Raw genomic sequence first — 19314 nt, forward strand, 5'->3', positions numbered from 1 at the left:
AATGGCGTATTGAACTTTTTAAATAATTGTTCTATAATATTATATTTTTTTAACATTTGTTTGTTGGTTTCAGAATCGGCCAAATATTCTAATAGTTGCAGCTCAGCTTGTCGTTTATAATCTAAATCAGTATAGCCAGTGTTTTCGTTTTGCGTTTGAAGATCGGAGTTAATATCAAATTCAAAGAAGTCGTTTTGCATTTTGTTACTTTTCATTACAGTAGTAATGTTAATTATTTGTACTTACATCAAATTGTTTTAATTGTTCCTCATTTTCCTTCATAATTTTTATAGCTTCTGTAATTACCAAATCCTTAATTTCACTAAGGTCATTTTCGATATTCCTGATTCCTCGAAATGCAGTAAGCCAACTTGTTTTAAAGAAAGGATTAGTAACTGCAGCAATTATTGCAGATTGGTTAGTCAACTTAAGAAGTTTTTCAAATCTGGAGTTTAAAGATACTGTCAGAGCGTTCAAAATAGGTTTCACATATTTAAACTTATTGGTTTTAAGCTTTTCAATTTTAACAAACAAGCTTACGATTGATGGTAGAAGGAAACCGTAGTACATATTTTGTTCGCCTTGAATAATGTCAAGTGCCAAAGAAAACGGTTTTAGTATTTGGCATAATTCTGCTAAATAATTTAGATCAGTATCTCTGAGCCGATCTTGTTTTGCAAAATTTAATTTTTCGTATAGAGATTCCTGTTTTTCTTTAGACTTTAGAATCTGGTTCAGAGCATCCAACATGGAATTCCAACGAGTCACACCCGGGTAACTTAAAGTATGTCCTAATACTTTTTTTATCACTTCAGCTGATTTAGGACGACCTGCTTTTTTCCATATATGATTACACCTAGCTATTGCTTGTTCATATTTTGATCTAAGAGAACTGGTTGAATTAATTATTTTCATAATATCAGTAGTTGTTATTACGGCAAGTGTATGACTTGCACAACGTATGTGTTCAGATAAAGTAGGTATGATCATGATCAAATTATTGTCACTTAAATTATTTGGAAGGAGATAATTTTCGTTTTCAAATATGTCAGGAATATCCTCTTCATCCTCCAAAATATCTTCCTGATCTTCCTCAATGATGTCGATATCATCTTTTGGCACTTGTTGTTGATGTTCACCGTCGTCACCAGTGTAGTGTAAAACATTATTAATACCAAAAACACCAAATGCTTTGGCAACATTTGAGCCGTTGTCAGTAATTGTTGCTAACACTTTATTTGGATGTAGATTATAAGCAGTATGTATGTCTTCTAATAGTTCAGCTATACGGTCGTGTGTATGCGCTCCAGAAAATCTTCTACATGCTAGCGGTGCTGACTTTCGTAGAAGTTTGTCGTCAATCCAATGACATGTAGCACCAAGAAAACTTCGGGTTTTGCATGACCAAATGTCAGCCGTCGTGCAGACGTAACGGATATCATGTAATGTTAATTTTAAGTTTTCTTTGTTCTCAGACACCATAGAGGAAATTTTTTTTACAGCTGTAGGCCTGGATATGATTTTTAAAGGAGTAATTCCCTTAAATAAATTTAAAAAGCTACGATTTTGTAACAACGACAAAGGTGACATGGTATCTACAATAAACTGAAGAAGTCTTCTGTTAAATTTATCCTGTGTAACATTTTCGGTCTTTGTAATCATTTGTCTAATGTTCATTTGCCTATCATTGATATTTTTAATTTCCAGTTTTTTCGTAAGTTTAGAACTTAAATAATCCTTATAAAATGTTGAATGTTTCGTTTTAAAATGTTTTAAGAAGTTACTAGTAGAACCTGAATTTCCCTTTAAATATTTATTATTAGGTAAACACATTCTACACTTAGCTATAATGTCTCTTGTCCCGTCAATTTTTTCTAACATTTGTTGCGTAATTTCAAAATATTTCCGATCAAAGAGATTTGAGGTTGCTGCATTATGATGTGAGGATTGACTATTAGTTACAGAAACAGAACTAGTAAAACTACTAGCAGCAGTAGCACTAGTAGCAGCCGAGTTGTCTGAATCTGAATCCTGATTTTCATAGGTTTTTTCCGAAGATTTTGAAGAGGAGGCACCGCCAAAAAATTTTCTGAACTTCTTTTTTGTTGTTGTTTCAGGACTTTCCGGAACATATGTAGGGTCTTTTTCATCTTCACTTGGTGTAAAAGGGTCAGGTTCAGGTGATTCAGGTTCAGTAAATGTCAAGTCAACATCGACATTTAGTTCTTTATCATGACAATTCTCATATATATCCATCTGAAACAAAATTGTCAAGTTTTATGTGGCCCCGACCCTAATTTTGTTAGCACTACTATAATTATTTTTTGAATGATTTTACAAGGACCACGCTGCAATAACTACTTAAACTTCAAAAAATAATATTTTTAACACCCTGTATCTCTTAAACTTCTAATTGTAGACCTCAAGTATTAGAGATTGTTTGAATCGGCTTAATGCAAAGAGTCCAAAAAGATGAAAATATACATCAGGGGCAGGGCGTTCCATTTAAAAAAATATTAATTAGTTAATCCTGGAAATATGAAACACCCTGCCTGTATAAACGTAAATAATTTTAAAACGTGAAATTTAAAGTTGTCCACAATTTTTATAAATAGGTTTTTTTTTGTACAGTATCAGATATATCGAACTTTACTGCACCATTGGGAATTGGGACACCCTGTCAGAGCGCAAAAATATCATGATAGTTTATATAAATATAAATATCAAAATATCGGATATATTTGATATATATCGGATATATATCCAAATGTGATATTTATATATTTTCGAAAATAGTTACAAAATGGAAAAAAAAGCAGAAATAATAAGTTTATTCAAAAGTAAATATAAAAAAAACATGTAAAACTAAATAAAAAATTAAGTATGCTAGTAAAATGTGAAATGATATTACGCTAAAGCGAAGAAACAAATAATGCTAATAGATACATAAAAGATAAAAATAAGAAACAAAATTAACAAAAATATAACCTTTGATGCCTTTGAAACAAAACCATAAATTCCTTCTTAAATAATTAATAAATTGATACACTCTCAAGTCTTCAATATAAATCAAAATAAAAACAGAAAAGCAATAATAATGTTATAAAATAACTTAAAAACATTAATTCCCGTCAAACTTTATAAGTCTGAAATGTAGGAAAGGAAATAGAATATTGATATATCTTGATCTTGATATTTATTATAGATAAGTATCAAGATATATATCAGATCAGGATATATATCAGTGGATATATATTTTTGCGCCCTGCACCCTGTAGATACAACCGTAATGTTAATTTTATAATTTTATTTTGATTTCTTTGACCATAGGATTTTAGGTATTCTACTCTACATTGCAGGGATTAGGGATCATAATTTATTGAATCACTTCATTTTTTAAATTTAAACAAATAAACATTTTATTTAAATTTAAAATAGGTTATAAAAAGCAAAGAAAGGAACTTACCTTTTCTAGTGCACTAATATTTTTTTCTTTAGCGAGTACGAACGGCAAAGGCAAACTAACTTAACGCTGTAAAGGATAAACGGATAATGCTGCGGGCCGGCGGGCGGGATGCAAAGAACAATACACATCGTCTCTCCCGCTACGGCCGGCGCGACAGGTCGAAGCTTGTCGGATCATGAAAAGTATCTATTTCTCAAGTCCTGAGTAAGTATCTAAGATACTTTTTTGTATCTAAGATACTTTTTTGTATCTAAGATACTTTTAGTATCTAAAGATACTTTTAAAGATAAAAGATACTAGATACTTTTAAGAAGTATCTAAAGTAAAAGTAACTTTTAAATGAACCAAAAAGTATCTTAAATAAAAGTATCTAAGATACTTTTAGTATCTTAGATACTTTTTTTTATCTTTTTACTAAAGATACTTTCAGCTCTGTACATACCTTACTCGTTCAATTTTTACAATAAATTTAGCAGTGACCATATCAATAATACAACTTGATTTGTTTCCGCCATTTTGTAGTTTCGTTACGTACCAAGTTTTCCGTAAAAACTTTGCTTCCTTATTACCACTATGTAAGCTTTTTAATTTCCAAAACTCTGGGCCCATAACCTCTAATGCGTGGTGGGAAAGAATCTAGTTAGATGGAATATAACAAAAAATATATCAATAAATATAAACGTTTTTATTATAGCAATTACTCCTGGTTACAGCATGAACTACTTGTTGACTCGTTGAAACACTTGTCATGTACAAGCGGTGCCAACTTTTAATATTAAAAATATTCCAATATAAAGAATTGTAAGTCACAATGACGACCTCTCGTGGATCTCGGCTGAACTAGCTTCGAGGGTGTTTTCAATGTCAAACGCTACGCGCGCATGCATTTGAAACAAGTAGATAATATTCATTATTTATTTTTATGTTTTTTTACAAATGTTATATACAACATCGACGCCAACTTTTGTTGAAAGATGAAGGTTCCACGTTAATCATTTTATATTGCCCAATAATTAATTTAAAACATGTAAAAATAAATAATGAATATTACCATGCATGTGCGCTCAGCGTTTGACACTGAAAACACTCTCAAAGCTAGTTCAGCCGAAATTCACGAGAGGTCGTCGTTGTGACTTAACATTGCGAATACCAACAAAGCTTACGCTCAAAAATGTATAATTTCGTTTTTTTTTACATACTTGTATAATTCAATATACACATACACATACTATGTTTTTGTAATGCAGAAAAAGAGTAATGACAGAAAATGGAGTCCGGAAACTCGCCGCAGCGAATGTTACGTCACAGCATCGCCGTCACGCCAGAATCATCTCCAGGACGACGCAGATCGTCGTTCTTGCACCTCCACATTCCAGAGACGAATTGGCGAGGTTCCCTGTCGCACCTCCATTTACCCACGTTTTCTCTGACCACTCCGGATGGAGAACAGAGCCTCACCAGCAAATTTACCTTCGGTCTGGGTATCAGAAGGCATTCTCATAATGTTAGTGTGGTCGTGTGCGTTGAGTTCGAGTTTTCTACTTATAAACTAATCAACTTAATCGATTTTTTTTGTTTTTGTTATCTTTTACTCTCAAGAAATAGTTTTAAAACATTAAAATGTTTTGAGATGAAAAAACATTAAGTTTGGGTTTTACTAACGTTTACTAATTTTTTTTAGACAGATTTTTTAGCTCGAAAACTCGAATGAACTTGTTTGAGGATCTGCATTCTTGCTAATAGTTTGTATGCTCCTTACTAGACCGGGCAGTATCGTCGCCCACGCTAGCGAAATTATTCCGATTCGATTTTTTTTTTCACAAACTTACTCAAAAAGAGGTCCTCATAACATATCCACAGGGTGTCGGGCGGTGCCGTGGTCGAAAAATTGTTTAAACAATTGTTTTTAACAAATTCACAAAATAATGTTTTTATTTGAAACAATTTTGTTTAGATAAATGGGGTCATTCTGAGCAAAAAAGGTCTCTTGTCATTTTTTTCTAAAATTGATTGTTGTCGAGTTATATGCGATTAAAAATTTGAAAAATGCGAAAATGGCCATTTTCAAAGCTTACTAACTCGATTAAAAATTAATATTATGAAATTCAAAAAGTGACCAAATCAAGTTTCAAACCCCTTCTTCAAGGTCCTGTAGATATTTTTGTCAATATTTTATTATAAAGCTGTTATTTTTAATTATTAACAATTAGCGCTATAGTCCAGAGTCCAGGATGTATCGTCGCCCCCGTTAGTGAAATTATTCCGATTTGATTTTTTTACACAAAAAGAGGTCCTTATAATATATCCACAGGGTGCCGGTGGTGCCGTGGTCGAAAGAATTTTTTTAAACAAATTCACAAAAATAATTTTTTCACTTCGAACAAATTGTTTTTACATAATTTGGGACATTCTGAGCAAAAAAGGTCTCTTGTGATTTTTCTCTAAAATTGATTGTTGTCGAGTTTACGCGATTTAAAATTTGAAAAATGCGAAAATGGCCATATAATTCGCCAACTATCAATTTTAGAGAAAAATCACAAGAGACCTTTTTTGCTGAATAACCCAAATTATCTAAAAGAAATCGGTCGCAAGGAAAAAGTAACTTTTTTGAATTTGTTTAAAAAAAAATCTTTAAACAATTTTTCGACCACGGCACCGCCCGGTACCCTGTGTATATGTTATAAGGGGACCTCTTTTTGAGTAAGTTTGTGCAAAAAAATCGAATCGGAATAATTTTGCTAGCGTGGGCGACGATACAGTTGGACTATAGCGCTAATTTTTAATAATTAAAAATAGCAGCTTTGTAGTAAAATAATGACAAAAATCTCTTCAGGACCTTGAAGAAGGGGTTTGAAACTTGATTTGGTCACGTTTTGAATTTCATAATAATAATTTTTAATCGAGTTATTAAGCCTGGAAAACGGCTATTTTCGCATTTTTCAAATTTTTAATTAGTCCGTTCTTTAACGGTAAAATATTGCAAAACCTCTAAATTTTAAAGAACCGCTTGGATTGACATGAAATTTGGCATACACATAGCTAACAAGTCAAAGAAAAAAAGTGATATTGTGCCGATATGTGCTTTTGCCCTGGGGGTGGTTTTAACCCACTTTTGGGGGTGAAAAAATATTCGTCCAAAGAAAGTCAGGAAATGGATAAACTGGCTAATTTTAAGTAACTTTTGTTCTATAGAGTTTTTTCACTAAGTCAATACTTTTCGAGTTATTTGACAGTGAATATGTTCATTTTTTCAACAAAATAACCACGCTTTTAGACGGTTTTTCGCAAATAACTCAAATAGTAAGAATTTTGTCGAAAAAACATTCGTAGCAAAAATATAGCCTGTAAATAATTTAAAAAAATGGTGTATATATCACGTCTCTACACCTAGTATAAGCAGAGTTATAGCTAATGAAATATAGGTTCATATTCGTCAAATTCCAAATTGAAAACTTTAACGTGAAATAACCAAAAATGAAGCACATTTCGGGGAAAACTCATTACAACTTATTTAAAGTGTTTAAAAAAAGCTTCATTTTTGCTTTATGAAAAAAATTTTTAGCATCAAAATTAAACAAGTTACGCTCAAAATAAAGTTAGTCCCTTTTGGTTTTGGTAAAAGAATCGAGAAAATTACCCCCTAATTAGTATCTTAAATGAACTTAATCGTTAAAACTTCACAAGTTTTTTGACTCGTGTATATATTGTTTATATGATCTGTAAGTTTCATCGGTTCAAAGTCCTTATTATTGAAAGGTCTGTAGTTAAAAGGGGTTGAACGAGTCACTGATCACGAATGTATGCAAATTTAGAAACACCAAATCTTAATCAATTTTTGTCTAACAGAAAAACAAAAAAATACATGATATTCAGAAAAACAAATCTGACTTTTTTTCTTGTTCGAGATTTTTGGTATCTCTAACAATTTTTAAGTTATTTTGAAAAAAAAGCATATTTTTCAAAATTTAATTTTTTAAAAATTTTATTTTGATACCAAATTTTTTCAAAAATAAGCACTTTGAATCGATGAAACTTACAGATCATATAAACACAACATAATTAAAATAATTTGTGGAGCGGTAACGATTAATTTTATTTAAGTTGCTAATTAGGGGGTGGTCTTCCCGATTTTTTTTTGCAGAAACAAAAGGGCCAACTATATTTTGAGCATAACATGCTTAAATTTAAAGCTAGAAACTTTTTGTAAAAACAGAAATAAAGCTTTTTTTAAACACTTTAAAAAAGTTATAATGGATTTTCCCCAAAAAGTGCTTAATTTTTTGGATATTTCACGTCGAAATATTCTATTTGAAATTTGGTGAATATGAATCTATTTTTCATTGGCTATAACTCTGGTTCTACGCGATCCAGAGACCTAACTCAGTTTATCCATTTCCGGACTTACTTTGGACATATATCTTTTCACCCCCCCTTTTCACACATCTGCACAATATCACTTTTTTTCTTTGATATGTAAGCTATACGTATGCCAAATTTCATGTCAATCCAAGCGGTTCTTTAAAATTTAGAGCAAAAACCGTGAAAGAATGGACTAAATCGCATATAACTCGACAACAATCAATTTTAGAGAAAAATAACAAGAGACCTTTTTTGTGAATTTGTTTAAAAAAAATTGTTTAAACAATTTTTCGACCACGGCACCGCCCGGCACCCTGTGGATATGTTATATGGACCTCTTTTTGAGTAAGTTTGTACAAAAAAATCGAATCGGAATAATTTCCGTAATAACAATTTACCTTGTACAAGCTGCTAATGACCATTGCTATACTGCTTTAGATAGAAATACATTGAAGTAAAACATTGCTATATAGTGTGGTGCAAATGAGTAAATAAATTTAATATTTCGAAAAGCGAACACTTTAGGGAAAAATTCTTATATCCTTCGATTTTTATTCCTAAATGATGCTCAAAGATCAGCTTAAATACAATGAGAAAGACAACCAGTGAAGTCTTCTCGAATTATTCCTATAATTTCTGGAATTTCTAAATATCACCTCAATTTTTTTTTCTGAGTTCATTAACAGTTTGTGCGAAGGAATTAGGTATACCAGTAAGGAATGAATATCTATATACCCTAAGTTTTGCTGACGACCAAATAGTGATCGTACAAGACGAAGATGACCTCAGTTTTATGATGAGGAAACTGGAACAGGAATATACAAAGAATGGGATGGAAATAAACTTTAAGAAAACTGAATAGCTAACAACGGAGAATACAGAAATAAAACAGCATAAAAACAATATAACACCATAATTAGAATCCTCACTTATGGGTGTGAAAATTTGATAATAAAGAAGAACACCAAAAACAAAATAAAAGCAACAGGGATGGAATGCCTAAGGAGAAGTTGCATAGTAACGAGAAGAGATATAATAAATAACATAAGGATTAAGAAAAGAATGGAAATGAACTCTGATATAATAGACTACATAGAACAGAGGAGATTAATCTGGAACTGATAATGTCAAAAGAGCAGACCAAAAACGTTGGATAAACAGAATAACAGAGTGGAGCCCGATAGGAAGAAAGAGAAGCAGACCTCGAAGAACTAGATAGAACGGTTGAGTGAAGGAATGCAGAGAAAACTGTGGAAATCTATAGTATACATATTTGGAAAAGCAATCCTATTCATATGGCACTGGTAGAGCTAAAGATTGCATCATAAAAAAATTCACTTCACACGATAACATCAAAATATTTCATATTTTTGTCCATGAGTGTATAAAAAGTCTCACTACCTAACGCCTTAAAACAGATAGATTTATTGTTTAATATTTAAACAGCATTCCCTTATCAGTTGCTTACTTATTGTTTAAAGTTGACAGATTAACAATTGCTCGCCAGTCTGCGATAATGCTGCATCGAGTTGTTTTGGATTTTAACTAATAAGATTCCACAACTGTGAATAACCATTAGATATTTCTGAAGTGTTTTTTTTGCTTTTTCGTAGACGCTGCATCGTTCTGAGTCCATGGTATCACTCTGCTTTCGATCCCTGACAGGTTTTATAAACGATGACAATTTACGGGGATTGCAGTCATTTCTGGAAAGCAGACAGGCACAGGTCGATGATAAAGATGAGGTAAGTTTATAATCTTATCAAAATACTAATATATTATAGTCTTACAATCTTTCTAATACCTCCTTCCCACGGTCTGCGATTCTATGGATCATCACGCACAGCCGACGACCACGGACGACAACGCACCACAGAACTCTTCCCATGGTCCGTGACACTTCAGCAGCCAGGGTACTGAAGTGTTTTTTCGACAGGTAATACCTATAGGAACATATTATAACTATTTCCTGCGTAGGATCTGGCGGCCATTTTTATTTATAAACAATTAACTGTCAAAAAAAGGCATTTTCCCCTTTTTTTTCAAATCAACGGAAAACAGTGAAACTTATGATTTTTTTGGTACAAATATCTTCGAGATTATGGAAAAAGCTTTAAAATAACGTATTACAAAGTTTGATATACTCATTTATTATTAATAAAATTGCGAAAAAAGGTCGGAATTGCAAAAAAAATATTTTCTCAATAACTGTTGTAAAAATTAGTGTACAGCTTTGAAATTTTTGTCAAATGAGGGTTATTTGGTGCTTAATATGTGATAAAAATTTCAAATCGATTCATTCAATTGTTTAAATTTTTATTCAAATTGTTTATCCCAGAGAGCATTTTGTTTGCAATAACATAAGTCAGAAAAAAATGACCTTAGAACCTTTTCACAGGTGTCAAATGAAAGAACATGAGCTACATTTTCAACATGGTTTAAAAAAGTGAATAAAAAATGCATTTATTAGTAAAAATAATTATGCAAAAGTATTGTCAATTTTTCTTTATAAACTTTTTAAATAACTTTTTCCAAAAAAAAATAACTTTTTTACCCTGTTTTAAGTGCACAACTACCAAGTAATGTTATCTATATCATAATTGATAAAAAATTGTAATAATGTTGTTCTGAAGCTATTTTCTTGTGGCATTTTTATAATCATGTATTATCATTATTAATCATGTATCATAAAAATGAGTATTATTTTGTATTTTGACAACGACACCCGACTTGGGCGTCGAAACGTTAATAAAATCATTTTTAGGTAAAATTGTGGCTTATTTCCCATTTAAATATACTTGATTATAAATTGTAATAAGTATGTATAATATCTTATATAACAAACTATAAAGTTTATAAGGAAATATTTACGATAATTTTGCATAATTATTTATTACTAATAAATGTAATATTTTTTTATATATATTTTATATATATTCACTTTTTTAAACCAAGTTGAAAATATAGCTCATGCTCTTTCATTTGACACCTGTGGAATGGTTCTAACGTCATTTTCTTCTGACTTATGTTATTGCAAAAAAAAATGCTCTCTGGGATAAACAATTTGAATAAATTAAATGAATCGCTTTGAAATTTTTATCACATATTAAGCACCAAAGAACCCTTATTTCGCAAAAATTTCAAAGCTGTACACTAATTTTTACAACAGTTATTGCGAAAATATTTATTTTTTTTTGCAATTCCGACCTTTTTCCGTAATTATAAACTTTGTAATACGTCATTTAAAGCATTTTCCATAATCTCGAAGATATTTGTACTAAAAAAATCATAAGTTTCACTGTTTTCCATTGATTTGAAAAAAAAGGGAAAAACGCCATTTTTTGCCACTTAATTGTTTATAAATAAAAATGGTCGCCAGATCCTACGCAGGAAATAGTTACAATTTGCTCTTATTAGTTTGCAGGTATTACCTGTCGAAAAAACGCTTCAGTACCCTGGCTGTTCAAGTGTCATGAAAAAAACCTTATTACCCTTAGTCCTGTCGCCAGGGGGGGTACAACGGCCTCCTTTATTCAGATGGACTTACCCAAGTTTTTTTCATGTATTTTGACCCTTAGAATACGAATTTTTTGGGTAACAGTTGATCCGGATGTCGATAAGATTGTTATTGACCAAGAACTTGAGGAATTACATAACAGAGATTTCTCGCAAAACAAAACATTTTTTTTGTATTTTTTGGGTCATTCTAAGTAAAAAATGTTCTAACAAGTTTTCCCGTAGGTCAGTTTTCGAGATAAACGCGGTTGAACTTTCAAAAAATCGAAAAACTGCAATTTTTAAACCCGAATAACTTTTGATTAAAAAATAAAATAGCAATTCTGCTTAGCGCCTTTGAAAGTTCAAGTCAAATTATATCGGTTTTGATTATTTGCATTGCTAAAAATTTATTATGTTATTGTTAAACAAAGCTACAAACGCCAAGTGCGTGAGTGATGTTTTCTATGATTTCTCATTTAAAATCGAACGAGTAGGTAGAATAGGTACTAGTGCAATCGAGGCTATTTCTACGTAGCATGCGTTAAAACGCATGTAAAGGCACGGGAAACACTATGTGTTTATAGCTTTGTAAAACAATAAAAAAATTAATTTTTAGCAATGCAAATAATTAAAACCGATATAATTTGACTTAAACTTTCAAATGCGGTAAGCAGACTGGCTATTTTATTTTTTAATCAAAAGTTATTCGGGTTCAAAAATTGCAATTTTTCGATTTTTTGAAAGTTCAACCGCGGTTATCTCGAAAACTAGCCATCCTACGAAAAAAATTGTAGACACATGTTTTGCTTAGAATGACCCAAAAAATACCAAAAAATGTTTTGTTTTGCAAGAGATCGCGGTTATGTAATTCCTCAAGTTCTTGGTAAATAACAATCTTATCGACATCCGGATCAACTGTTACCCAAAAAATTCGTATTCTACGGATCAAAATACATGAAAAAAACTTGGGTAAGTCCATCTGAATAAAGGAGGCCGTTGTACCCCCCCTGGCGACAGGACTACCTGGACTAATCTGTGTATGTTCGTCTGTGTAGTGTTTGATTTAACCATTTAACTCGCTTCTTTTTTAAACTCTTTAATCTAAACAGTACTATCATTTAATTGATTCTTTATACCATGCATCGTATCATAATATCATTCCTGTTCTTATGCTCTGGCGCTGTAGAATTCCATAAAGTTGGTTCATTTTGACACAGATTTAAACAATCAAAAATAAGTTCGTTCGTCCATTCCATGCATTACCAAAAAACTCCTAAAAACAACTGCAACACCACAGACAACTACTCGTGTCATAGACCAGGGCGCATCTGTAAAAATATTAGTACATTTGGACGTTGACAGGTGACTCAAATTTTTTTTGCAGAAATTGCTTGAAGATAATTCAAATAATAATATTTGAGTTATCCTCCCTCTCAAAAAGTTCCGGAACATTGTTTAAATAATCAAAATGTCAAAAAATAAAGAAAAAATTCGATTTTTTTCTTCGTTTTTTGATTATAACTTTAAAAGTATTCATTTCCGAGAAAAATGGTACTGACATAAAAGTTGCGTAATTAAATTTCCTACAATATAGAATTGGTTCTAAATTTAAAAAATAGTCACCCTTGTTGCAAAATAGCAATAATTGCGAAAAAACCATACAAAATCAAGTAATCGAATTTTACGTTTTTCAACCATTTATGCTACACTTAGGACCTTCATATTTCACCCAGAAAAACTTTATGATACAGTAAAACAACACTGTAAATTTAAATAAGATCGGTTCAAAAGATTTTGCAAAATAAATTTTGCAATCCAGCTTTCGCAAAAAAAATTCATTTTTTCAAAATGTTACAGGACTGAAAATAAAGCAGATAGCAAGTTGAATTTTTTTTGCTTATAGAAGTGTACTATACCTTTCATTTGCAATTTGCAAAACTAAAATCGATTAAACACCAAGGTGTTAGGAATTTTTTTAAATAATCATTAATTATATTGGTGCTATGCGCAGGACAGCGGATAGTTTGCTCTGATTGGGCATTCCAATGACCTTTGATAATGATTGATACATTTTAATTTTTATTACATTTCCATATAAATAAATAAATTTGTTTATTGCAAAATAAAAACACATACTCCTTTGAAATAACACTTTTTTTAGCAAAAACTTTCTGTGTTCATATATTTTAACTTAGAGAATAAAAGTTTATTATTTTTAAACATATGCAATTGTTTAAACAATATTTCACAAACAATAATAAAATTAGTTTGATTTTTGTGGAATTAAAATATTAAAATACAACAAAATATAGAGTAAGAAAATAATATATTAAATAAAGATTCGAAGAAATTTTGGTGCAAATCAACTTGTGTGAATCGAACACCGCTGTCATGCGCGCAGCACCAAAAATTAATGTTAATTTAAAAAATTTCCTGACGCCGTGGTAATTAGTCGATTTTAATTTTGCAAATTGCAAATGAAAGGTAAAGTACACTTCTATAAGCAATAAAAATTCAACTTGCTATCTGTTTTATTTTCAGTCCTACAACATTTAAAAAAAAAAAGATTTTTTTTGCGAAAGCTGGATTGCAAAATTTATTTTGCAAAATCTATTAAACCGATCTTAATTAAAATACAGTGTTGTTTTACTATATCATAAAGTTTTTCTGTGTAAAATATAAAGGTCCTAAGTGCAGCATAAATGGTTGAAAAACGTAAAATGCGAATACTTGTTTTTGTATGGTTTTTTTCGCAATTATTGCTATTTTGCAACTAGGGTGACTATTTTTTAAATTCATAACTAATTCTATATTGTAGCAAATTTAATTACGCAACTTTTATGTCAGTACAACTTTTCTCAGAAATAAATAGTTTTAAAGTTATAATCAAAAAACCAATAAAAAAATCGAATTTTTCCTTCATATTTTGACATTTTGATTATTTAAACAATGTTCCGGACCATTTTGAGTGGGAGGATAACTCATATATTATTACTTGAGTTATTTTCAAACAATTTCTGCAAAAAAATTTGAGTCACCTCTCAACGTCCATCTCAAAACAGATGCGCCCTAGACTATCAGCGAATGAACAACTTCTAACTTGCTGTCTGTTAAAACACGAACGCGCTCGGCAAGGGCCTATACCGCACCTTTGATGTTACCGACTCTCGATGGATACCACGCACCAGCACAGACATGCCTGTGCTACCACGGATGAGACTCTTCCCACAGTGCGTCGGTGCGAGCTGGTCCGCGGCCGTCCGTGATATTGCGGATGGTGGGAAGCCAACTTAAGAGAATCATTAATATTCAGCTTATCGGGGCGCTATTGTTCAAGGTGTGAAATTTCATGAACAAGGGATCTACCTGTTGTATGGAATAATCCCTTGTTTGTATAATTTCACACCTCAAACAATATCATCCCGCTCCGCTGAGCTGAGTATTAATGATTCTCTTAGAAAGATTGTAAGACTATACTAATAAATTATTCCATACTTTACTGAATGGCTGTCCACGTTTCCTTTGCGCAGTCTCGAAAGAGATCTAAGTGTACTTTAGAGTTTAGAGTGTCGGAGAAAATGGGCTAACGACAAATGTAAGAAATTTTTTATCTTTTTATTTTTTCTTTTTTTTATCACATTAAATACAGGGTGTTTCATTAATAATTGTCCATATAGGAACTGGAGAAACCTTAGCACAAAATACGAAGATTTAACCTAAAACACTTAAATAAAATGTGGTTCCTTACTGAGTTACAGGGTGTTTTATCTAAAAATTTAAAAACTATTTTCGCTCAGCATTTTAAAACTATTCGACGTATCCTTTTCATACTTAGCAGAAAGTGCGACTACTAGACACCCTACTAAATTATGATAAACAAACGTTTCTAGCTACTACCAGAGGCGTACGACAGGGGATGGTGAAGGGTTGACCCTTCTCAAATTCTACGCCACTGAAGGAATTATTATTTTAGTGCCATTTTTAGATTCTCCAATACGTTCTACGTAAATAATATACTCTCCATTGGTAACGATAAAGTCATTAGTTTTCGAGATACTTGAAGTTAAGTATGAAACGGCACAGTTATTTTGATTAATTTATGATAATATGATTTATATGATTAAAATTTAAAAATTATTTGTACCCAGTACTTTAAAACTATTTGGCATATCCTTATCATACTTGGCAGAAAGTGTAGGTACTGTACACCCTACTAAATTAAGATAAATTAACGTTTCTAGCTACTACCAGAGGCGTACCACAAGGGATAGTGGCTGGTTGACCCTTCCCAAATTCTACGCCACTGACGAAATTGCTATTTTAGTATAATTTTTTAATTTTGCAATACTTTTTATGCAAATATTATACACTTCATTCGTAACGATAAAATGATTAATTTTCGTTATATTTGAAATTAAAAATGAAGCGACACAATACATTAATCAAAATAACCGTGTCGTTTCATTTTTAACTTCAAAGATCTCGAAAACTAATGACTTTATCGTTACGAATGAAGAGTATATTATTTTCATAGAAAGTATTGGAGAATCCAAAAATTGAACTAAAATAGCAATTTCGCCAGTGGCGAAGAATTGTGAAAGGGTCAATCATTCACTTTCCCCCATCGTACGCCTCTGGTAACAGCCAGAAACCTTTGTTTAACATAATTTAGTAGTTTGTACAGTACCTATACTAACTGCCAAGTATGAAAAGGATACGTCGAATAGTTTTAAAATGCTAAACAAAAATAATTTTTAAATTTTTAGATAAAACACCCTGTAACTCAGTAAGGAACCACATTTTATTTAAGTGTTTTAGGTTAAATCTTCGTATTTTGTGCTAAGGTTTCTCCAGTTATTATATGGACAATTATTAATGAAACACCCTGTATATTCTGTATTGAGTCAGTTACAGTCTGTGCAAAACCTCATGAACCTTGAAAATACGCATAATCGAAAAAAAAAAATGAATCCTAAAAATATTCGACTATTTTAATTCCATACTGAGTTGCGCGACAGGGTCCGATCTGCACCCTGATGTTTTCAGTAATGTCGGATTCCATCTCGTTCTTAGATTGACGTCACCAAATGAGTGAGTGAGATTTTGTAAGTAGTGTACTCTTTTAACTCACTTAAAAGTTTTGTACAACTTTTGTAACTAGTGTACTAAACACATTATTATGAGTAACAAAAATGAAAACAAGAAAAAATTGAGAACCAAATACTGCTTTGGGAAAAAGTGGTCAGTTTCTCAATGAGAGCCATTCGAAGCTCTTCGAATGTTAGAGCAGGTATTCGACATCTTATGGTACGTATCCATACGTGGGTGCTCCGTGCTCGGTGTAGCATCTCCACATAGTGGATACGTTGGTGCTCGCCGCTCACCCTCTTCGTTCAACCGATATGTAGAGGAGCGCATGCCGTATCCATTTGAGCAGCTACACCGAGCACGAAGCACCCACGTATGGATACGTACCTTTGCATGCCTTTTGAGCAGACTCCATATTTATTCTGCCTCATTCTTAATGCGAAATTACATAACATTCATATACATTGAGAAAGAACAATTTCAAAAGTGTGAGAGAGAGAGAAAGAGAGAGAGAGAGAGAGAGAGAGAGAGAGAGAGAGAGAGAGAGAGAGAGAGAGAGAGAGAGAGAAAGGTAAGATCGGTGAGTTGGAGAAATATGTAGGTTTGACTACAGGTTACTTCTTCTAGTGCCTACTCCATTAATGAAGGTTGGCTGTAACCATGCAAATTCGTCTCTGTCCTTTGCGTTTCTTAAAAGCGTCTGTGTGTTTAACCCGGTCCAGTCGCGAATGTTTTTCAGCCAGGATATTTATCGTCTACCAGGAGACCTTTTTTTTCGATTTTACCCTTCACAATTATCTGCAACAACTCGTAAGTACTTATCATTTCTAGGTACGTGCCCCAAATATGCTGTCTTCCTCATTTTAACGGCGGTCAAAAGTTCTCCGTCTTCCCATTCTGTACAACACCATTTCGTTCGTAATATGATTGGTGCATGGTATTTTCAAAATTCTCCTAAAAAGACACTCCTTTCAGCTTCCAGCAAAGAGCTTCCAGCAAAGAGCTTCCAGCTTTCTCATTAAGTCAACATTAAAAGTCCAAGAATAAGTGGATATTTTACCATCCAATATCAGATTTGCAGATTGAGTCTTTGGTTTCTCAGAAATTTCCCCATCTTCAAAAAGGCTGCTCTTGACTGCTCTATTCTTTATCGAATTTCTGAGTTCGGATTTAGATCTTCCGTACTCCAGACTCCTAAGTATTTAATTTTGTCCACTTGTTCAATATCTTCATTTTTGTCTGAATCCTTGTTATCATTTTACCCCTCTTACTGATAAACATGGATTATGTTTGTAACCAAACTGTTTCTCAGTATCACAAATTGTGTTTAGTAGCGTCTGCAGGTGTATCTCACTTTCAGCCATAAGCTATCGTCGGCATAACGAATGTTATTTATATTTTCTCCATTTATCTTGAGCCCTTCTGTACAATTTTCTAGTGCTTCTATAAAAAATAACTCTTCGGAGTATACATTAAACAGTATTGGTGAAAGTACAAAGCCATGTCTCACTCCTCTACTTATCTGTTGCGCATCCGTGCTATTTTCATCTATTTCATCTAATGTTACCACAGCTTTGTTGGTTCCAGTAGAGTGTAGAGATTTCTCACTATCTTAATATCATCTTTGTCGAGTCCTTTTCGCTTTAGACATTTCATGAGAATGTTATGTTGCAACTTTGTCGAAAGCTTTCTCATAGTCTATAAATGCGACGAAAATATTTTTTGCTGATCTAGACGTTTTTGGACAAGAGTTGTGAAACTATACATAGCTTCTACTGTTTCGAAGCCACTACAGGTTACAATTTCGTTTATTTTTATCGTTTTTCTTTTTAGAACGGAACCACAGCCCTCATGGTGGCTGCGGCCAAAGGCAAATCCACGATGGTTCGAGAATTGTTGACGCATGGAGCTGATCCCAATCTAGAGGACAACGATTCGTGGACGGCACTGTTGTGTGCTGCCAAAGAAGGACACACCGACATAGTTCTTCAATTACTAGATCACAATGCAGCTATTGATCATAGAGATATTGTAAGTAATTTTTTTATCTGTATATGTATTTCCAACAGAAAAAAATTGTAGGGAATAGGAAGTAACACAGGGCTGCCGCTTTTTTTCCACCTTTTTTTTTCACATATACGTTACAGCGATATATTATTGATTTACAGTTTTGAGAATATCGTTAATGTGTAAACAAATCCTTAAAATGTGTCCAAAGTTATCCAAAGTGTTCTGAAGGCCTTCATAATGCCAATATTTCAACAGACTGGAACAACGCGACTATGATTCTATTGCATAAAGCAGGGGGCAAAGCAAATGTAGAGAATTACAGACCGATCAGCCTCCTCACCATATACAGTAACCGCCACCCTACTAGATACATAGGAACATTGAGCTATTACAGTTGTGGACCCTTCACTTGTTGCAATGTTTATTTTTATCCCTAGTGACGTTTAGAACGTCAGAAAATGTATAGAAACTAAATATTAACATAGAAAGTTGACAAATAATAGATCAGCTGTATTTGACGTTTAAAGTTGTCATTTTGTTAAAGTTGTAAAATTTTTAAAGTATTGTAATATTCTTGGTGTTTGAATCAAGTTATTTTAAAGCAGAGTAACAATGCTATTAATTAATGTATTTTTTGTATGGAAAAACAATCATTTTGAATAGTTTCTTGACAGTAACATGACAGGGATGAAAGTCACATCTGAGAACGGACCGGATTAGCCCATACGCCAATGTGTAGCCAATTAGCTACCTACCCATGTATCTAGTAGCGTGGCTCTTACTGTACAAAGTTGTTTACACGAATAATATAAAAGAATGTAAAGAAAATTAGAGACTTATCAACCAAGAGAACAGACGGGATGCCGAAAAAGTTACGAAACTAATGACCATCA

General features: G+C 32.4%; 1 protein-coding gene across 7 annotated transcripts in view; it reads left to right on the forward strand.

The window, feature by feature from the left end:
* The window catches only part of LOC114332468 (kinase D-interacting substrate of 220 kDa B), a 239411-nt gene that overhangs the window by 139942 nt on the left and 80155 nt on the right, over positions 1-19314 (forward strand). For 5 of the 7 annotated variants that reach the window (XR_007698415.1, XM_050652311.1, XM_050652313.1 and 2 more), the window contains exons 2-4: positions 4714-4970; positions 9439-9570; positions 18245-18442. Coding sequence is in view for 6 of the 7 variants with exons in the window: in XM_050652311.1 (XP_050508268.1) it covers positions 4734-4970; positions 9439-9570; positions 18245-18442 (567 nt within the window). In the remaining variant the exon portion in view is untranslated. The remainder of the gene's footprint in view (positions 1-4713; positions 4971-9438; positions 9571-18244; positions 18443-19314) is intronic. The other 2 variants (XM_050652314.1, XM_050652315.1) reach the window with 1 other exon arrangement.

Source organism: Diabrotica virgifera, chromosome 5, assembly GCF_917563875.1.
Source record: "Diabrotica virgifera virgifera chromosome 5, PGI_DIABVI_V3a".
In the NCBI taxonomy this organism is placed as follows: domain Eukaryota; kingdom Metazoa; phylum Arthropoda; class Insecta; order Coleoptera; family Chrysomelidae; genus Diabrotica; species Diabrotica virgifera.